We start from the raw sequence: 22,274 nt of genomic DNA, 5'->3' as shown, positions 1-22,274 counted from the left end.
AGTTATACTTTATATTATACTTAGTAATTATACTTAATAATTATACTTAATAATTCTATATTGTACATTTGAAATTTGCTAGTTCTAAGCTTCTCATTGTCAAAAATAATGATAAATATGTAAAGTAACTAACATGTTAATTTTCCTTGAAGTGACTATTGTATAGTATGTGTATATAAAAAATATTTTAAAACTTTGGTACATTTTAAATATAAACAGTTTTGATTTGTCAAATATATCTCAGTGAAAGCAGGGCTACATCAATGAAAAAAGACTTCTTTGGAGAAAAGTACATTAAAATGGCTACTGTTAATGTTCTGTCCTCATTGCTCTAGTTCACAAGAGGTAGATTTCAGGCAAAGTTTGAGACTGATAAGAAAATTATGTCGAAAAATGGACTTTACAACTTTGGTGCGGGGGGCGGGGGAGTAAGAGAGGAGGATTGGGTGGGGGGGGGGCAGGGGGAGGACGGGGAGGGGGGGTAGGGGGAGGACGGGAAGGGGTGGGAAGGGGAAACAAAGGAGGAGGCTACAATGCTTGATAAGAAATGTACTCATTATCTTGCCCATGTAATTGTAACCCCTCTGTACAATATTTTCACAATAAAAACATAAAAATTTAAAAAAAAAGAAAATAGAAGCTCCCTGTGTTGCAAGAGCCAATACAGAAATTAGAACAAAGATTCTGACACTGGTATTAGGCCACAGTGATATTCACATAGCAGATGTCCCAGTAAGGCCAGATCATATAGCATGCATTCCAAGGGTAGAAACATACAATTCCCTACTCAACAATGCTTTCTTCCCCCAATATGTCTCTCCAGAATATCCACTGCTAAGACAAAATTTTTCCAACAAAAAAGATAATTAAATCCCTGGAGAGAAAGCACAGTGCTGTGTTTTTAAGTCTTTGTGGAAACCTCCTATAAATCCATGTAGTGCAAAATGAAAAGAGGTTTGTTGTTCATGTCTCCAGATAAAAATCCATCGTGAGTGGAGTGATTCATCTGAATGTAGTTTTTTCCACCCTTTCTGCCGTTTGCCCTGTGGGAATCGTAGCTTTTCACAGTCTATCACTTCTTCATAACATGTCAACGAAATCCACCAATAATTAAAAGCTTAGATTTTTCTGTGGAACTATTTTGAGTCTTCGGGTTTAAATGAGATTTATGAAGACACTCTCTTAACAACTGGTGGCTTGATATCAAATTATCTGAAGGGTGTTTTTCATGTGACATATATTTCATATTGAAAATTGTTAACTGCAAGAAGAGGAACTTGGAAGATGTGATTGTTTCCAACATCATTAGAATAATCTAAGGACAACTAAGGTAAGCTTTTCTGTTAATTGTTATGCTTACAAAAGATTCATTTCCTTAAATATTAATAAATACTTTTCAGTTCATTTTAAATACAATATCAGAGCCTTTCCAGACCTAGGGCGCACAATGGATAAACATCACTCACATAGTGTGACAGTTGAAAGCTTTAAGGATCATGGATTTAAGCAATTAAGAATTCTGGGGACCTGAGTTTTGGAGAGATACTAGAAAAGGGGGAAATAATTGTGGGTTGAGAGAGGCTAAGATAGAAGGTAGTACCACTGCTGTTTTAATGTGAAGATTTTCTTATATATCTATATGTCTGATATATGCTATTGAAAATGTGCAAACTGAATTTTCCTCTATAATACCATTAAAATAATTATAGTTATATTGGTCATAATAAAAGATTTTACTATTGCAATATACTAGTCAAGCACTACAGAATATGGGCTTAAAGTCTGAATTAAAAGGAATACATAAGAATAACATGAAACCTAATCTTGGCTCTGTACTTCATTAGTTGCTTGATCTTAGAATATTTAACTTCATGTCTCTAGTTTTTCATATGTGAAATAAAAATAATAGCACCATATCCTAAGAAGATGAAATCAGGAAGTGTCTGCAAAAACATTATACACTAAGTATAAGGTGATATTCTATAGTATTATTGTCATTATGTCTAATCATTTTTTAATATTTTTGGTGCTACTCCTGGGCTTGAACTCAGAGTCAGGGTGTTGTCCCTGAGCTTCTTTTGCTCAAGGCTAGTGCTCTATTACTTGACAGCTTTTTTTTTTGGTAGTTTAATGGAGATAGTTTGACAGACTTTTCAACCAGGTTGGTTTTGAAGATTGATCCTCAGATCTCAGCTTCCTAAGTAGCTAGGATTACAAGCAAGAGCCACCACTGAGATTGTGACTCATTTTCCAAGTGGGAACAACACCAGATTGACCACATAAATTGTTATAAACATTGAATGGAATCATTTATGTAGAAAACTGGGTGACATTCTGTTCACATGGCAATTAACAGTGTAAAAGTATGTATTGTTAGCCATTACAGAATAATCAGCTGCCACAGAAAAAGTTATTACACTATCCTTTACGTCACATAATTCCCACCCTCTTACTTCATCTCTTCTCTAAACAGTCTGCTAACTGGGGTTCCTTTTTCTGTTTTTAATTTTCTTACTGATCATCAGATTACCCTGTTTAAGCATACCTACAAATTTTAAGTAATATCCAAAGTTTTCCTTTCCTCAACCCTCTTCATCTTTCTGTTCATATTATCAGATTCCAGCTAGGCCTGTAATCCTAGCTACTCAGGAGGCTGAGATCTGAGAATCATGGATCAAAGCCAAGCAGAGCAGAAAAACTCATTTCCAATAAACCACCACAAAACTGGAAGTGGCACTGTGACTCAAGTGGTAGAGCACTCGCCTTGAGCTGAAGAGCTGAGGGACAGAGCCCAGGCCCAGATTTCAAGCCCCATGACTGACAAAAAAAAAACCCACATATTATCAGATACCTTCCAAGTGTTTCTACCTCTTAAGAATGCAGAGACGCAAAAAAAAAAAAAAAAAAAAAAACCTAAGCATAGAACTTCCCGTTGACCCAGACATACCACTCCTGGGTATCTACCCAGGACATTACAGCTCAGGATACAGTAAAGACATTTGCATATCCATGTTCATTTCTGCACTATTCAGAAGAGAAGTTATGGAAATAGCCCCCTTACCTTACCATAGATGAATGGATTCAAAAATATGGTATCTGCACCCAACTGAATTTTACTCATCCATTAGAAAGAATAAGATTACATCATTTGCAGGTACAAGCAAATCATGTTAAGTGAGGTAAGCCAAGCTCAGAAAGACAAACAGCACATGTTTTCTCTCATCTGTGGAACCTAGATCTAAACTACAACAGGACATGATAACTTATACAGGACTCTAGGCATTCACACACAGTCAGACTAAAGGAAGAACCCAAAGGCATAATTCATCTGGACATTTAAAATACTATTTAGCAAAACAAATTCCAGGAAATGGAAGCACAGGAGTTTTGGAGGTGGTGGTGATGTTTGTTGGTGATAGTATTTGTTTCAGCTTTGGGATATATTGTCTTTTTAGGGGAGGCTATCTCAAGAAAGGGTCTGAAGCACCTCACATGGATATCTCCGGCCTTGTGCATTCACAAAAGTTTCTCATAGCTATACCTAGAATCTTCACTTGGGAAGCAGTTTAGGCAAAAAAGAAAAAAGAAGAATTCACAGCACACAATAGAATACAGAATGTATAACTTATTGGAATGGAGAAATTTAATAAATTCATGTTTGTATTAATCATTCTCTGGGTAATACAATTATCTGTTTGTATTAATCATTCTCTGGGTCATATAGTTATCTATCACCTGGAATAATGGAGATTAGGAACAATGTGACCGAGTTTGTTCTCCTGGGACTTACAGAGAATCCAAAGATGCAAACCGTGGTATTTGCTGTGTTTTTTGTCATCTATATCATCTCCCTGGTAGGCAACGTGCTCATTGTGGCCACCATCACTTCCAGCCCCTTGTTGGGGTCCCCTATGTACTACTTCCTCGCCTATCTCTCCTTTATTGATGCCTGCTACTCCTCTGTCAGTACCCCTAAATTGATTGTAGATTCACTCCATGAAAAGAAAATTATCCTCTTCAGTGGATGTATGTCCCAAATCGTTGGGGAACACTTGTTTGGAGGTGCTGAGATCATCTTGCTGTCTGCAATGGCCTATGACCGCTATGTGGCCATCTGTAAGCCCCTGCACTACAACACTATCATGAGCCGGCATGTGTGTGGCTGTCTGATCGGAGTGGTGTGGATGGGAGGGTTTCTTCACGCCACCATTCAGCTCCTGTTCATCTTCTGGTTACCTTTCTGCGGCCCTAACGTTATAGATCACTTTATGTGTGATCTGAACCCTTTGCTCAGTCTGGTCTGCGCTGATATTCACACCTTGGGGCTCTTCGTGGCTGCTAACAGTGGTTTTATCTGTCTGTTAAACTTCCTCCTTCTGTTGGCCTCCTATGTGGCCATCCTGTGCACCCTGAGGAACCACAGTTTGGAGGCAAGGTACAAAGCGCTCTCCACCTGTGGCTCCCACATCACAGTGGTCATCTTGTTCTTTGTGCCCTGCATATTTGTGTACATGAGACCTCCAGCTACTTTGGCCATTGATAAAGTTGTTGCTGTTTTCTATACCATGATAACGCCCATGTTAAACCCCTTAATCTATACCTTAAGGAATGCTCAGATGAAAAATGCCATTTGGAAATTGTGTCATAGGAAAATTACTTCAGCTGATAGGTAAATGTCCTTGGAGTCTAACACTGGTTCAATTGAGTCAAGAATCAAAAGGGTGCTTTGTATGTCAGCAAGATATATGCATTGGATAAAGAAAAATTGAACCGTATTACTTTGATTAGCTTCCTCCCATTCGTGGGATTCCTGTAGTTCTCTTTGAGTGTTCTCAGCCTGCTCACGCCATTCCTGCCTTTCTCTTTGAGTATTCTCAAGCTGCTCACGCAAATCCTGTATCAGGTTTTGAGTAGCTTCCTCACGCTTATGATATGGAAAGAGTAGAGTTTTTGTTGTTGTTACTTTTGGTGTACTATGTGAAGTTATTTCTTTTTCTTTTGTTTTTCTTTTCCTCTATGATTTATCCCTTGTTGTCACAGTATTTGATTTTGGTACTCTGTGTATTGTATATGTGTTCATCTTAATTAGGGAAGGAAAAGGGAACAACAAAATGGTGAGACCAAGGACAAAGGGCAAACCAATGCAACAGCGATGCTCACAAGGCCTGTTGGAAATGAATTTTACAACTTGGGATGGAGGAGCATTGGAGGAGATGGAAAGTGGGAGAAAAATGAGGGAGGGGGGTAACGATGTTCAACAAGAAATGTATTCACTACCTTATGTATGCAACTGTAACCCCTCTGTACATCACCTTGGCAATGAAATTAAATTTTTTAAAAAGAAAAACAAATAAATAAAAGTATATTTTAAATATATTTTAAATATGGCAGCTTCAATTTCAGAAAACATGTTTTCTATTCATTCCTTACATCTGTCATTTATTAATCATTTTTAACCCAAGTGCCTTGATATTTGCCTTGATCAAGTGCCTTGATATTTGCTAGAACTTTAGTGAGTCCAATAGAATATATAGACATGAGAATGAGGCATGAACATTTCTAGGATTGGATTCCATACATGCAGAAAACATAAAATGAAATAGTAAGCCAAGAAGTCAGAGACACTGGAACAGGAACAGTCAAGAAACTTCTCATAATGGTCTTAAGGCTTCATGCAGACATGAAGACACATCAAAAATATTTTCAAGCTATAAAGTGGTGCAATTCTATTTGATGTTTAGAATGATAATGTGAGCTACAACATTGGTCATGGATTGAAGGGACAAAATGAGGAGCCTGAACTGTGGTGCTGTCAATGCAGAATCAGAGTGCAGTGGATACTGTTTCATCCAGGTCAAATCTGTTCCCCCAGGTCAGTGCATTCATGCTCTAAGTGTCCAGAGTCTGGACTACTCACAGCGCACAGTCCTGTCCTCCGGACACTATGCTAGAGAAAATGAGAAGGATTTTGTCCAGGCTCAATGAATGACTAGGATGGGAGGGAAAGGGGTTAGTCCCCTTGGCTGATTCAGCTCTGTAGTACAATACATACTGTAGAGCAAACAAGGCACTGGGATGAAACAAAATGCATCTGAAGCCATATCCTCTCTTCCCCTTCCCACAGTCAATGTCTTTCAACAACTCACTTGCATTAAAATGCCCATCTCAGGTGTTACATCTAGGCAAAGACAAAATGAAAAAAAAGAGAGAAATACAGCAGTTCAAGAAATGTTTGCTAGTTGTCAACAAAAGAACTTTATACCAAAGATCTTTTATTTATTGATAAATAGTAAAGAAGATCCATGAATACTAAAAAAATTCTGGATTAAACCAGAATTTTGCAGATAAATGAGGCACTAGTAAAGATACATCAGAGAGACAATTCTTCCTGGTCAAGAAAGGTTTAATCCAATAACTTGAAGGCTTGAATGTAACAAAAAGCCTAGATAAATTATAACTCTTGGAAGTGGGGGTGTATGGCTCAAGTGGTAGAGCACCAGCCTTGAGTAATAAAGTTAAGGAACATGCCTAGGCCAATTTCAGCAGAAAAAATAAATAAATATAAGTAAATAAATTCCTGAAAGAGGTAATTTTCTGCCTATATGGAACATTAGTTTTTGTCCTGCCGCAAGTGTGCACTGTAATGTCAGCTCTTTTTTCAACACTTGCACTGAAACAAATGGTTCTTATTTCAGGCCTTAATAACCAGTTATAATCACCATCTGAACAAAGTTTATTTATTCAATTATTTATTTATTTATTTATGTAGTCAGTTGTGGGGCCTGAACTCTGGGCCTGGGTGCTGTCCCTCAGCTGTTCAGCTCAAGCCTAGCACTCTACCACTTGGGCCACAGAAACACTTCTTGGTTTTTTCTGCTTATGTGGTGCTGAGGAATCGAACCCAGGGCCTCATGCATGAAGGCAAGCACTCTACCACTAAGTCACCTTCCCAGCCCCATGAACAAAGCTTATTAGTAGACACAAACCCAACCTCTAGACTAAACTACACCATGATTATGCTCATGATGTAGCTAATGATGCTAATGATCCTCTCTGAGCATCCATTTTCTCATCTTCCAATGAAACTCATACTACATGTCACTGTTCTAAAGATTAAGTAAACTCACAGTAAAAATAGCCCAGAATTCTGGGTGGTTTCTATATTTCCATATTAACTGAAGACTCTATACATATCCCTAAGTACATGTATACGTGTGAATTCTCAGAGAAATAATATATAATTACCAGTAAAACGTAATTCTATCAGTCAAAAGTATATGCTCAAGATTACTGAATAATGCCAAATTCTTTCCAAAGTAATTGTACTTATACACACTTTCAAAAGTACAATTACCTTGGAGAGTATTATTTTCAATTTTTCTAATTCTGCAAATTAAGTGGATACAGAATGTTATCTCATTATGGGTTTGGTTTGCAGTATCCATAGCAAAAAGGGGCAGGACCTCTACACATTTTAAAGAGCTGTTAAGAAGATCAAACAGAATGAAATGATATATTATGTATCCAAGTTTACTGTGCTAGTTGATTTAACAAAAGCAAAAATAGAATAAAATGGAACTTCATCAAACTAAGAAACTTCAATTCAGGAGAAGGAAAAGTGAACAGAATTGAGACTACCCATATAATGGGAGAAAATAGCACACACACACACATATGTGTGTGTGTATATATATATATATATGTGTGTGTGTGTGTGTGTGTGTGTGTGTGTGTGTGTGTGTATGTATATATATATATATATATATATATACACATGATAAAAGGATAATATCCAAAATATATTTTTAAAGCTCAAACAACAGCAAAAATAAATAAATCAATATTTACACCAATATTAAAATGAAGAAAACATTTCTTAAGGAACATGTAGAAACGGTCACCAATCATCTGGAAAAATTCTTGACATCTCTAATAATCAGGGAAATAAGAGTCAAGGTCACCATGATATATTACTTCATACCAGTTATAACGTTTGTGATCGCAAACACAAAAGATAAGGAGTGTTGGCGAGGACACAGTGGGGACCAGATCCTCATAGGAACACAAATTAGTATAACCATTATGAAAAATGGGAAAGAGATTCCTGGAAAATTTTTAAATGAAACTGTCATCTGATCCAGAAATCTTATTCCAGGGTAGATATCCAAAGAATATGAAAGCAGCATCCCAAAGTCATATTTAACTCCTTATTATCCTTAACTCCTTATTATGAAGCACTGGCTATAATAGCCAAAATACAGACTCAACCTAAGAGTTCATTAGTGAAGGAATGGACAAAGAAAATGTGATCTGTACACATGTATAAATGTCCTAAGTGTCTTGGTGTTAGGTCATATGCCTTGTTGACTTACGTATGATTTCAATTTGGAATAGTTACCTTTGGATATTTATTCTGATTTTGTTCCCAGTGGATGCAAAATTTTGTATTTTCCCATACCTTTACTTTCTTGGCACTTACCTATGCTTATACTTGTGCCAAAACTCCTAGAGATTCCAACCTTTCTGATAAAGGATCAGAGACTAAATTTTTCACATTTGGACAAATGTTACACTTATCCTGAAGTTCAATTAAACATTTAGCAACAGTTGAATTCGAATCTCTTCTACACAAAATGGCTCATCCTCCTGTCTGTGCATCTTCAGTAAGAATGTTTAACAGATACAAGTGTATACTTCATAATAAAATTACCACAAATTATGTTCTTACTCTTATTACATGTTTTATGCTTTAAAAATTACAGCTACCTGCTACCATAAAACTTTCACACATAGCAAAATATATAGAATACAGGGTCATATCTTAGTTTATAGCTTAGTTCTACCATTAACATGAGTATTGATCAAATAGTACCATAGTGAGCCTAGAAAATGTGTTGTTAGAAGTAAGTCAGATGCCAGTGGTGTACTTTTGTAATCCTAGCTACTCAGGAGGCTGAGATCCTGCCAGCCCAGGCAGGAAAAGTCCATGAGATTCTTATCTCCAATTAACCACCTGAAAACCAGAAGCGGCGCTGTGCCTCAAGTGGTAGACTTCTAGCCTTGCTTGGTCCTAGGTTCGATTCCTCAGCACCACATAAGCAGAAAAAGCCAGACGTGGCGTTGTGGCTCAAGTGATAGAGGGCTAGTCTTGAGCTGAATTGCTCAGGGACAGCACTCAGGTCTAGAGTTCAAGTCTCACAACTGACCAAAAAAAGATGACTTTAATATCAACCCACTATTCTAGACTCATATATTTCTTAGTTTTAGAGACATTCTAGACTTCTAGTTAATTTATAATTGTTTCTTGATTAATATGTAATAAGTAGCAGCAAAAGTATGAGATAAGAAACAATAAGTCTGTACTGTAATTCAACTTTATGCCTAAGTAGCTATCTTCAATTAATAAGAATAAGGAACCGGATAGCTCCTTATTAGAACTGATGTATTTACAAAAGAATGTGGGGTATGTCTACAAGGGTAGAGCACCTGCCTAGCCAGCACTTAAGACCTGAATTCAAATCCCAGGACTACTACCAAACAAATGAGCCTAGTAGAGTTGAAGTATTCATACGTGTGGGTGTGTGGGTGTATAACATGAAACTTGGTTTACATTACATTTAATACAGTGTTTAATGATCCTGGTTAATTACTATCTGAAGCCACCTTTTTTCTCCAAAGCTTCCTTATTGCATTTTTTACCTCAGTATTTCTAAAGGAATAGATTAAAGGGTTTAACATAGGAGCCACCATAGTATAAAACACAGCAACTGCTTTATCCATGGTCAAAGTGGTCACTGGGCGCAGATACACAAATATGCAGGGTACAAAAAATAAGACAACTACTATCATGTGAGATACACAAGTGGAGAGGGCTTTGCGCCTCCCCTCCAAGCTGTAGTTCTTCAGAGAGCGCAAGATGACCACATAGGATCCCATCAAGAGGAGAAAGTTAAAGAGGCAAATGAACCCACTGTTGGCAGCAACGAAGAGACCGAGGGTGCGGGTGTCCATACAGACGAGTTTCAACAAGGGGTACAAGTCACACATAAAATGGTCTATGACGTTGGGACCACAGAAGGGCAGCCAGACTGTGAAGAGGATCTGAATCGTTGCGTGGAGAAATCCTCCCGTCCAGGACACTGCCACCAGTAGCATGCATAGCTTGTGGTTCATGATGGTCGCATAGTGCAGGGGTTTACAGATGGCTACATAACGGTCATAGGCCATCACCGTCAGCAGGATGATCTCAGTAGCTCCAAAAATGTGCTCTGCATAGACCTGAGCCATACACCCAGTAAAGGAGATGACTTTCTTCTCTTGAAGAGAGTCTACAATCAACTTAGGAGCTGATGAAGAGGTGTAAATCGTGTCTATCAGAGAAAGGTGACTCAGGAAGAAATACATCGGGGAACTCAGTGCCTGGCTGTGGATAATGGTCACCACGATGAGGAGGTTGCCTGATAGTGTCATTATGTACAGAATCAAAAAGATCACAAACACTACTTTCTGCATTTGGGAGTTCTGTGTAAGACCTATTAAAATGAATTCAGTCAGATTCCTTTGGCTCTCCATCTGTGTAGTAGGGTTGATTTCAAAGGAAAGAAGAAAAGGAAGAGAAGCATCATAAAATAATCCAATAGACTGAATAATCAGACATAATCTACTTATTACAAAATGTATTCTCATTTTCTTTTTTTCTTGTTTTTCTTTTCTTTTGTTGTTGTTGCTGGTCCTGGGGCTTGAACTCATGGCCTAGGCACTGTCCCTGAGCCTCTTTGTGCTCAAAGTTAGTGCTCTACCAGTTGAGCCACCACACACCACTTCTAGCTTTTTCTGAGTAGTTTATTAAAGATAAGAGTATCATAGACTTTCCTGCTAATGCTGGCTTCAAACTGTGATCCTCAGATCCAGCCTCTTGAGTAGCTAGGATTGCAGGTGTGAATCACTGGAGCCTGGGTTATTCTTATTTTCATGATGAAAATGAACAATAAACTTGAAGGTAGCATTCTAAACCAAATTTTTGCCATTGCTAGCTCTCACATTAGCTGAGAATGGTGGGACATACCTGTCATTCCAGTTCCAACTACATAGACTGACAGACAGAGACAGATTGACTAGTGTGTGGCATAAGGGCTAAAGAGCTCCCTTCTCATATGTGTGAGGGCCTGGATTCTATCCTAAAGTACCATTAGAATAATAATAATAACAATAACAGTAATAAGCACCAAGAAATGGCTACTTGCAAGAGGAGGAGGAGGGCCAAGGGGAGGAGGGTAGACAAATGAAGGGGAGAAGGGAGAAAGAATGTAGTCAAGAAATTGTTATAGGTACCAAAAACTTAAGAAAAATAAGGGACATGTGAGTCAAAGGGAGCGAAGATGTTGAAGGCAATGACACAGATCAAGATGCATTGTATTGATAAACTGCTTTGTTAAATAGCAAAAATAATTCAATAGACATCCTACAAAAGTAAGAAAAGTGAGAGAAGCTGTAGGTTGAGATGGAGGGGAAGAATGCTGAAAGGGGTGACATTGTCAAGATGCGCTGTGTTCATAAACTGCTTGGCTGAACAGCAACTCCTTTGTATAACAATTTAAGATAATAATAGTTTTGTCTTTCATTGTCAAGGTGATGTACAAAGGGCTGGCAGTTACATAAGTAAGAGAATAAGTATATTTCTTGTTAAACTTATTACCCTTTCACTCATTTTTTCCTGCTTTCCCTCCCCTCCACCCCTCCAAAGTTGTACAGATCATTTCCAACATATTGTCTTATGTATATGACCATTGAATTGGTTTCCCCCTTGTCCTTTGTCTCACCATTCAATAAAGATATTTTAATCTCATTATTTCCTAGACCTCAGATTCATTTTTATTTTTTTAAAGTTTTTTTTTCAAAGTTTGGTAATTTATACCTGTAATCCTAGCTACTCTGTAGGCTGAGATCAGATGATCTGGTTCAAAGCCAGCCCAGGCAGAAAAAGCTGTAAGACTCTTACATCCAATTAACCAAAAGAAAACTGAAAATAGAAATAGAGCTGAAGTGATGGAGGTCCAGAATGAGTGAAAAAAAAAAAAAAAAACTAGTGGAAGGCCCTGAGTTCAAGCCCTACTATCAGAAATGAATAAATAAACAACAAATAAATAAATAAGATCTTTATGTGTCCTTAAAACACAAAGGTCTAAGATATGTTTTAAAAATACAAAAAGTGCAATGCATTGTTTCCTTCATGGACGGGATATACATAATAATTTACACAGAGAGAACACCTATTCCACATGAGCCTATGAACACTTTGTTGAGAAGCTTACCTTAGGACTCCAAGCCTGGGATCATGACCTCCCTTCTGGAGAGTCCAATGTGTCAGAGAATCCTTCCAGGGACAAGTGCCCTGAGACTAAAAAGGAAGGCACTCCTAATTGTCAACTCTCCTCTAGAGGTGAAAACCCTCGGGAAAAGCAACAATGGGCTAATAGGTTTTTCTGTCTTCAGCCTGTGCCAAAGATTACATTTTATGATTGAAAGTAGCCTAGAAAACCCCAAAGTGACTCATTGGTTTACATTATTTTATCATTTGAATCTTTTTTTGATGCAGGGTTCTTTGTTTATTGTTTGGCTAGATGATGGTAAGGCAGAAAAGGATTCTCCAGAGAAACAAAACCACCCAAACATAAAATAAGAAATTATTTCATGTGATCACAGAGATTGAGCAATCCTGGCTGGCAATGCAGGGAAGCTGGTAATAAGTTCCAGTCCCAAAGATCTGGTAATCTCCACATCCAAGAAGATCCTGGAATTTCTATCTGAGTTTCAGGGCCACAAAGGACCAATGCCCCAGCTCAGTTTTTTTTTTTTTTTTTTTTTTTTTTTTTTTGGGTTTTGGGTTTTGGTTGGGGATTTTTAATCTTTTTTTTTATTTTTTTATATTTTTATATATTTTCATTTTAATCTTTAAAAAATCTTGAAGTAATCTGAATATATTCTCTCTTCCTATAATTTTTATCTTTTTTCCCACAAATTAGACAGACACAAGCACAAACAAAACCATTTATTCATGTGTCAAAATTAATGTCTCTGATGTTATTGGGAGTTTTAAGCACAAAATCTATTTCCTTTTCTGTCCTGGTCCAATGATCAATAGTGTATTTATTAACACTCAAATCCTTTAATGCCCATAGTTTTGCAGAAAAACAAAAAATAATTTGATCTCCATAAAGGGACCCTCTAAATCTACAATTTAGAGATCCAAACAGGCTAACTTCCTTCTAGATAAACACCATTACTTATTTAAATTCCAGGTAGTCAAGCAATTTTAAATGAAATTTTTACTGAATGTCTGCTTTTCCATGGTATAAGAAATATGAGTGGGCTGGGAAGGTGGCTCAGTGGTAGAGTGCTTGCCTTGCATGCCTGAGGCCCTGGGTTCGATTCCTCAGCACCATATAAGAAAAAAGGAAAAACCCGAAAGTGGCACTGTGGCTCAAGTGGTAGAGCACTAGCCTTGAGCTGAAGAGCTGAGGGACAGCGCCCAGGCCCAGAGTACAGGCCCCACGACCGGACCCAAAAAAAAAGAAAAAGAAAAAGAAAGAAATATGAGTTACACATAGAGGTGTATTTATCCTCCTCACACTTCTTGTGTAATGTTTTTTTAATTGTTTTTGCTATTCAACAAAGCAGTTTATCAATGCAATGCATCTTGATCTGTGTCACTGCCTTCAACATTTTTGCTCCCTTTGACTCACATGTCCCTTATTTTTCTTAAGTTTTTGGTACCTACAACAATTTCTTGACTGCATTCTGTCCCCCTTCTCCCCTTCATTTGTCTACCCTTCTCCCCTTGGCCCTCCTCCTCCTCTTGCAAGTAGCCATTTCTTGGTGCTTCTTCTTATTATTATTATTTTACTTTGGGATAGAATTCAGGGCCTCACACATATGAGAAGTGAGCTCTTTAGCTCTTATGCCACACCCTAGTCAATCTGTCTCTGTCAGTCTATGTAGTTGGAACTGGAATGACAGTTACGTGCCACCATCCTCAGCTAATGTAGTTGGAACACACACACACACACACACACACACACACACACACACACACACACACACACACACACACACATACACACACACACAGGAAAAAATTCAAATTCTGTTTCTTGTTTATTTTTCTAATTGTATTCTTATCTCTTCCTATCAGTAAGAGGTATTTTCCCTCTCTTTCATCCCTAGGAATTGCCAAAGTCAGAACATTGTTTAAAGAAAATGAATTATTGTGCATAAGCACATTTAAGTAACTCACTCTTGGTAAGCAATTCAGTGACTCATCCAGTGACTCTAATCTGCATTTAAATGCTAGAAACTAGCTCTTACAATTCTGTAGATTGCAAATCTTTTCCATATAGATTGTAGATATAGCCATATGTAGAATTTAGGAGAACAGATATTTCTTTTTCTTTTATTAGCACATATTAATTGCAAACATCTGAAGAATATCCTAAAATATTTGCATATGGTCAGAAACTAATACTTCATTGATTTTAATTGTGAGGCCCTTATAGGAAAAATTGGAAATACGATAAATAAGGTTAAAAATCAGCCATTGCAGGTAGCTTACCGTGATTGCTTCTGCTGTTGAGGTGAACATCCAGTATATTCAGAAACACAAAGGAATTATTACACATCGCCATTCAAAAGGCACTTTATGTAATGTATGCTTCAGAAATCTCCATTGGCTATGCAACATTACAAGAAGTAAACAATGCCAAGATAATGCAGATTTCTTCAAGTGGATTCGCCAAGTATTTTCAAACTCACCAGCCCCTTTGTAACTCACATCAAAATTAAAGAGCCTTCGTGTACTAAAGAGAATTTTCTGACTGCCAATTCTGCCCTTTCATGAATAAATAATTTCTTCTAGCATCATAGTGTGTACAAGAGGATACTGAGGACTACAGATATATACAGAGAGAGAGAGAGAGAGAGAATGTCCTGCAAGCTAAGGCTTTGCCCTCCCAGGAATTAATTATCTAGTCTTAAAAAAAATACTTTATCTTAGAAACAGATACTTGGGAATATTTATCTATAGAAAAACACCTGTTCACCTGATTTGTTCTTTTCCCTGAGTGAAATGGGCTCATTAAAAGCCCATTTTTTATTAGTAGAAATATCGGTAACACTGTGAAAAAAATCAGTTCATTAAAAGCTTATGTTTTACCATTAGCCTATATTTTACGATTAGAAATATCAGTAATACTGTGGGGGAAAAAACACAAACCTTGAGGATTGTGAACTGGAGCATGAAGGACACTAAATGCTGTGATAACAACCTGAAGTTTCACTGCAAATGTGTCCCTGAGGAAACTCCTCAGCCTGGGGTTTTCAAGGAGGCTGAGATACTGAATCACACAGCTGTACCCAGCATAGCTGGACATAGCCTATCCACATAAATGAGCCTTGGTAAACAATATGGTAGCTAGGGATGGAAGAGGTCGATAAAGGCTGAAATTCTAATGGCAACTTTCCCACTGTAGAAACCAAATATCTATTCTAGTTTCTATGCTTTCCCATTATATTCCACATCACTTATGTTTTTCCTTTTCACTCACCTCAAAGTAATTATTAATTTCTTTTGTGATTTCCTCTTTGGCCCATTAGTTATTTAGGAATGTGTGTCATTTAAATTACATATTTATATATTATGTGTTCATCAACACCCATTTATAATCCCTGCTTCTTGCAGTTGCCTTTTAAGCCAATTAAGAAGAAAATAGGCATATATCTATATCGATATCGATATAGATATATAAAGGGAGCCAAAGGGCTCCCTTTAGAATATATTCTAGAGCACACTCAGCAACAAAACCTCTTGGTTTGTGTTTATGTGCCTTGGAATATTTTAATTTCTCTGTTTTGAAAGGATTTTTTGACAGTACTGGGGTTTGAACTCAGGAACTCACCTTGCTAGTCAAGTATTCTACTGCTTGAGCCATACTCCAGACCTTTATGCTTTAGTTTACTTTTCAGATAAGGTCTCAAGCTTTTTCCCCAGACCAGCTTCAGGTTATCATCCTTATACCTGCCTCCTATGTAGCTCAGATTATATACGTGACCATTATACCCAGTTTGTTGTTGATATAGGGCATTAGTAACTTTTTGCCGGGATTGGCATTGAACAATCATCCTCCATCTTTCTATTGTATAGATGGGTTTACAAGCATGTGTCACCATACCTCATCCTTAAGGATGATTTTATTTGAGAAGAAACTCTTGGTTGACTGCCTCTTGACCATCATTACTTCTAATGAAAAATAAGTTGTTCATTTTCATGAGAATCCCTTATACAAGGTGAAGTAATTCTCTTTTGTTGCATTTAATATTGTCTCACCATCTTTGGCTTTTGAAAGATTTATTATTATAGGAAACTCTGGAGTCAAGTTGTGAAACCAGTAAAGGGTTAAAAGGTTGGACTGCAGCCTCATCCATACTGAGAAGGCTGAGAACTGCACCCTGGAAAGGTCAAAACAGACAAGGCAAGATAAATGCGTAACTTACAATTAACTGGATCCTATGATGCCTAAGTCACAATTGATTGGAATTTATGAAGCTCGAGACAATGAAAATAGGATAACATTTATGTTACAGTTATGGATTTTGAAAGTGTTCACCACTTCTCACTGTCCCCTAACTACAGGGAGTTAGTTTTTATTATGCACACAAACTATGCTAGTGATTGTAACCACAAGATAGAATGATAGCTTCTTCTCTGCAAGTATCTATAGTAAGCTTCCCTGTACTGAAATAAATAAATAGGGTTTCTTATGGGAGCTCTAAGCAAGAGCCGGTGAGCACTGGTCCCCCTAGGTCCCCATTTTCTATTCTCTCTGTCTGTTTTCATTTCATCAGCTACAGTTTCCCATCATGCTATCCCTGGTTGCAGTTAACAATAGATTATGACCACACAAAATCGCTGATCAATAAAAGGCGTATTTTTCAATCTTCCTGAATCTGTGTATTTTCTCTTGTTTCAAGGTATTGATGTTTTCTGTTTTACTACACTGTGATCTGATGAGGTAAAAGAAATTACATCCATTGATAAGCTTTGAGTTATAGCCTAAAGGTTAGTATCTTTTCATTTTTGTTTTTAAATTTAAATTTAATAAAATTTAAAGGATGTACAGAGCAGTTATAGTTACATAAGTAACCTCACACTTCTCTCCCTCAAGTTGTCATGTTCATTTCTAACTTAGTGTCTAGTGAGTATTGCTGTTGAATTATTTTACCTTTTTTCACACTGCTTCTGTGATTTCCCCTTCAGCAACACTACTACAATGTTGGTGGGGATGCAAATGTGTCTAAACACTCTGGAAAACAGTATGGAGGTTCCTCAAAAGACTAAACATAGAGTTTCCCTATGACCCAGCAATGACCGCAAACCAGACTACACTAATGCCACCAGCACAACCATGTTCATTGCAGCATTGTTTACCATAACTAAGATATGGAATCAACCTAGACTTCCCTCCATAGTATCATTTTAAAAACAGTCCCATGGTATACTAAGAACAAGGTATATACAAAAAACATTTGGTGAAGTATTTCATATGTAGAATTTACATATTACAATGTAGATTTCTGTTTCATATGACATTTCTTTGTTAATTTTTTTAATCTGGATAAACTATCTGTTGATGAGTGTGGGTATTGAAATCTTCCAGTATAGTTGCATCTAGAGATATATCTGTCCCTTTACATCAAGTAGTGTTTGTTTTAAAAGTTTGGTGCACCAACATTCAGTTCATATTTACAATTAATATATTAAAGGGAATGTATAATACAAGGACTTGAAACCCAACCTCACTCTTACTAAACAAGTGATCTATCACTTGAAATATACTGCTTATATTTGTGTGTGTGTGTGTGTACATGAGTGTGTCAATTCTGAGCTTGAACTCAGGGTCTGGACACTATCACTAAGCTTTTGTACTCAAGATTAGCACTCTGACCCTGAGTCACAGCTCCATTTCTGGATTTTTGCTGATTAATTAGAAATAAGAGTCTCATGGACTTTCCTGCCTGAGTGATGACTTTAATTCAGTATCCTCAGATCATAGCCACCAGAGTAGCTAGCATCACAAGCATGAGCCACCAGCACCCAAATGCTACTTCTGTTTTTAGAATAGGGCCTCACTAACATTGTCTGTTCAAACACTGATTCTCTGTCTGTTCAATCACTCAAGATCCTCTTGCTTCTGCCTTTCATGTACTAGGGATTGCAGAAAGAAACAATCATATTAAATCTCTGTTACAGTTTTTGCTTATCTTTATGACTATGTGGCTATCTTATTTACCTCATTTGACTAAAAATTTTTTTTGTGTGTGAAAATACCATACAGAGTGGTTACACGGGCAAGGTAATGAGTACATTTCTTATCAAACATTGTTGCCTCCTCCCTTGTTTCCCCTTCCCATCCTTTCCCATCTCCCCCCACACACACACATCCACTTCCCCCAACCTGCCAAAATTGTAAAGTTCATTTTCCAACATAATGTCTTGTACATCTCATTGTTGCAATGGATCCACCTGTATCCCTATTTAAATGATTTGTTTTTTCCCTTCCCCACCACACATTATACCAACATCAAATACAGTGAAAGCAGGGGTTATACCGTGGTGGAGGGACATACAAAGCAACAAAGAAATCATCTTATAAATATGTTAGAAACAATCGCAAGAAAGAAAAAACATTTGAATCCTAATCTTGGAGTTCATTTCGCCTAACATCAACTTATCTGACCATTTTTGCTTGTCTCAGACATATACTGGTTATTGCAAATAAGGGAAACCATGGGACCTATGTTTCTTTGGGCCTGGCTTACTTCACTTAATACAATTTAGTCCAAGTTTTTCCATTTCCTAACAAATCAGGAGATGTCATTCTTTCTAATGGAGGCATAGAATTCCATTGTGTATACATATCACATTTTCTTGAGCCATTCATCTACTGAGGGGCATCTGGGTGTGATTTTTTCTTTTGTTCTATGTATTACATATCTCTATGTTTCTTTGGCAGTGCTGTCTTTTTGGTCATGAATTGTCTTGGCTTCAACTTGTCATATAAAGTATTTCTCTGTCAAATGTGGTATGTATACACAATGGAATTCTATGCCTCCATCAGAAAGAATGACATCGCCCCATTTGTTAGGAAATGGAAAGACTTGGAAAAAATTATATTAAGTGAAGAAATCCAGGCCCAAAGAAACATAGGTCCCATGGTTTTCCTTATTTGCAATAACTAGTATATGTCTGAGACAAGCAGAAAAGATCAGATAAGTTGTTGTTAGGGAAATGAACCCTAAGATATGTATTCAAATGTTTTTATTTCTTTCATGCAATTGTTTCTAACACATTTATAAGATGATTTCTTTGTTGCTTTGCATGTCCCTCCCCCATGGTACAACCCCTGCTTTCACTGTATTTGATGTTGGTATAATTTGTGAAGGGGAAGGGAAAAAACAAATTGTTTAAATCGGGATACAGGTGGACCCATTGTAACAATGAGATGTACAAGTCGTTATGTTGAAAACAAACTTTACAACTTTGGTGGGGGGGGGAGGAGGATTGGGTGGGGGGCAGGGGAGGATGGGAAGAGATGGGAAGGGGAAACAAAGGAGGAGGCTACAATGCTTGATAAGAAATGTACTCATTATCTTGCCCATGTAATTGTAACCCCCCTGTACAGTATTTTCACAATAATATAATAATAATAAAGTATTTCTCTGTCAATATCAATTCATAGCTTTGTTTAATATAGTAATCTTCATATGCTCAGAGCTTGAAATATGTTCTTCCTTGTCTGCTGAAATGTCTGATTTAATTCTGATGAGTTTGCATTTTATGTTTGCAGCTTCTAATATTCTTTTATTGTTCTGTAGTCTTGACATTTAACTGTAATATAATTTGGAGTGGTTCTACTCTGGTGTGTTTATCTGGTGACTTCTGTACTTGGATATCCATATCCTCCTCTAGAGTTGGGAAAATCTGGAAAAAAAAAAGATGCTTGTCCTCAACAGAATTGATCTTCAAGATGGCTGCAAAAATTGAAAATGGGACTGGAAGACAGTGAGGGAATGGAAGACACTGTCTGTAAGAAAATGTACTCATTCCCTGATGTAATTCTAATCCCTGTGTACATCACCTTCATAATAACAGTGTAGTAAATTAAAAAATAAAAATAAACTTAAAAAAAGAAAGTGTAGGATGGGAAAATAATGAACAGAGACATCAAGGGATAAAGCCAGCAACTATAAAGCTGTCATCTTTTTGACATGGTGTCAGAACATGCCATTATTATAAGGAACTGCCCATATGCCAATGGCTTATGCTGTAATCCTAGCTACTCAGGAGGCTGAAATCTGAGGATCACAGTTCAAAGCCAGCTGGGGCAGGAAAGTCTGTGAGAGCCTTAGCTTTAATAAACCACCAGAAAACAGAATTGGTGCTGTGGCTCAAGTGGTAGAGCACTCGCATTGAGTGTTGAGGGATAGTACCAAGGCCCAGAGTTCAATCCCCACAACTGACAAAAACAGGCCCAAAGAAACATAGGTCTTATGGTTTACTTTATTTGCAATCACTAGTATATGTCTGAGACAAGCAGAAATGGTCAGATAAGTTGATGTTAGGCAAAATGAACCTCAAGATAAGGACTCAAAGGGTTTTTCTTTCTTGCAATTGTTTCTAGCATATTCATAAGATGATTTTTTTTGTTGCTTTGTATGTCCTTCCCTGTTTTCACTGTATTTGATGTTAGTATAATTTGTGGAGGGGAAGGAAAAAAACAAATTGTTTAAATAGGGTTACAGATGAATCCATTGCAACAATGAGATATACAAGACATTATGTCGAAAAATGAACTGTACAACTTTGGTTGGGAGTAGGGGGCATGGGAGGGCAGGGATGGTAAGGAGAAACAAAGGAGGAGGCAACAATGCTTGATAAGAAATGTACTCATTATCTTGCTCATGTAACTGTAACCCCTCTGTACGGTATTTTCACAATAAAAAAACTTATTAATAAAAATAAAGGATCTGCCAATGGAAACAGTTGATCTCAAGAAAACCACAGAACGATGGTGCAAGAGTCATCAATGCCTAAGAGAGGAAGCCAAACATGTAAGAAAAGGTGACTAGTAAGACACATGTTCCTGGACATCCTGGTGCTGTAATGCAAAGGGTGGAAATGGCTACACAGCGATCCAGTGCCATGGAAGCCAGGAGGTAGAACTCAGTGATCACCAGGGCAATGGAGAGAAGACACTGTGTGAAACATCATGCATAGGAAATGATCTTGTGGTCTGAGAGGAAATGCAGCCTATTTGGAGTAGTGCTGGAAGAGTAAGAGATAACAGTAAAGGACAGGTGCCCCAAAAAGAAGTACATGGGGTTAGAGATGGAAATTGGTCCTGAAGAGAACAATCATGCACAGATTTCCTACCCAGTGTGATTCCATAGATAGCCACAAATGCCCCCAAAACAGAATCTTCTACCACAGTGTGCTGTCTGTGGACCCCAAGAGAATGAATTCCATCACAGAAATGTGGTTTGGGGAAACGTTTTCCTAACCCTTGAAAGCTGGAGGCGATTGTGTTCATCACTTTCCATCACTGTGACCAGCAATTTCTATCAGAAACAACCTCAAGTTGAACAAATTTATCTTGCTCCCAGTTTCAGTCCATGGGTACTTAGCCCCTTGCCATATGGACAGAGAACATTCTGTTAACAGAAATGGGTGGCAGAGGAGCTAGTTATTCACCTCATGGCAAACAGGAAACAGAACAGGGAACCAAGGACTGAGGGCCAAGTATTACCCCCCAGGTACAACCTCCCTACCCCTGCCCTCCCAGCCCTGACCCCCAATAACCCATTTCCCCCAGCTATGCCCTACCTCCTAAACTTTCCACAATCTCCCGAAATAGCACCACCATCTAGTGATAAAGTGTTCAAACATAAGTTTATAAGAAATAGTTCATATTCTAAACATAAAAAGCATGATTCATATTATTAACACTAAGAGTAGTTTGTTTAGCCCATGGATTTCAGTTATAAGTGCATTGGTAAACAGTAGTTTTATTATTTCACCTGTTATCTGGCTCAATGTTTTCTATAACTCTGTGCGACACGTGTTATTAGAGTTGTTTTATAGAGTCTGACTGGGTCAAGCACTCACATTCCCTTGACTAAAACGTTTTGTACCTCAGGTCTGAGCTCTAAAATTACTCTCTAGT

General features: G+C 37.5%; 2 protein-coding genes across 2 annotated transcripts; one reads left to right on the top strand and one right to left on the bottom strand.

The window, feature by feature from the left end:
* The first annotated feature begins 3,743 nt into the window (after positions 1–3,743).
* On the top strand, positions 3,744–4,673 carry LOC122105050 (olfactory receptor 4C46-like). Its single transcript, XM_042676147.1, has one exon. It carries the CDS (start codon positions 3,744–3,746, stop codon positions 4,671–4,673), a length of 930 nt encoding a protein of 309 aa, XP_042532081.1.
* Positions 4,674–9,642: 4,969 nt separating this feature from the next.
* Positions 9,643–10,584, bottom strand: LOC122105002 (olfactory receptor 4C12). The gene has a single exon (XM_042676084.1). It carries the CDS (start codon positions 10,570–10,572, stop codon positions 9,643–9,645), a length of 930 nt encoding a protein of 309 aa, XP_042532018.1. The 5' UTR covers positions 10,573–10,584.
* Between the last annotated feature and the right edge of the window lie 11,690 nt (positions 10,585–22,274).

This window comes from Dipodomys spectabilis, unplaced genomic scaffold, assembly GCF_019054845.1.
Source record: "Dipodomys spectabilis isolate Male_0828 unplaced genomic scaffold, ASM1905484v1 ptg000030l, whole genome shotgun sequence".
Lineage (NCBI taxonomy): Eukaryota > Metazoa > Chordata > Mammalia > Rodentia > Heteromyidae > Dipodomys > Dipodomys spectabilis.
The sequence above is the reverse complement of the archived record's forward strand: the minus strand, read 5'-3'. Positions and strand labels throughout refer to the sequence as shown.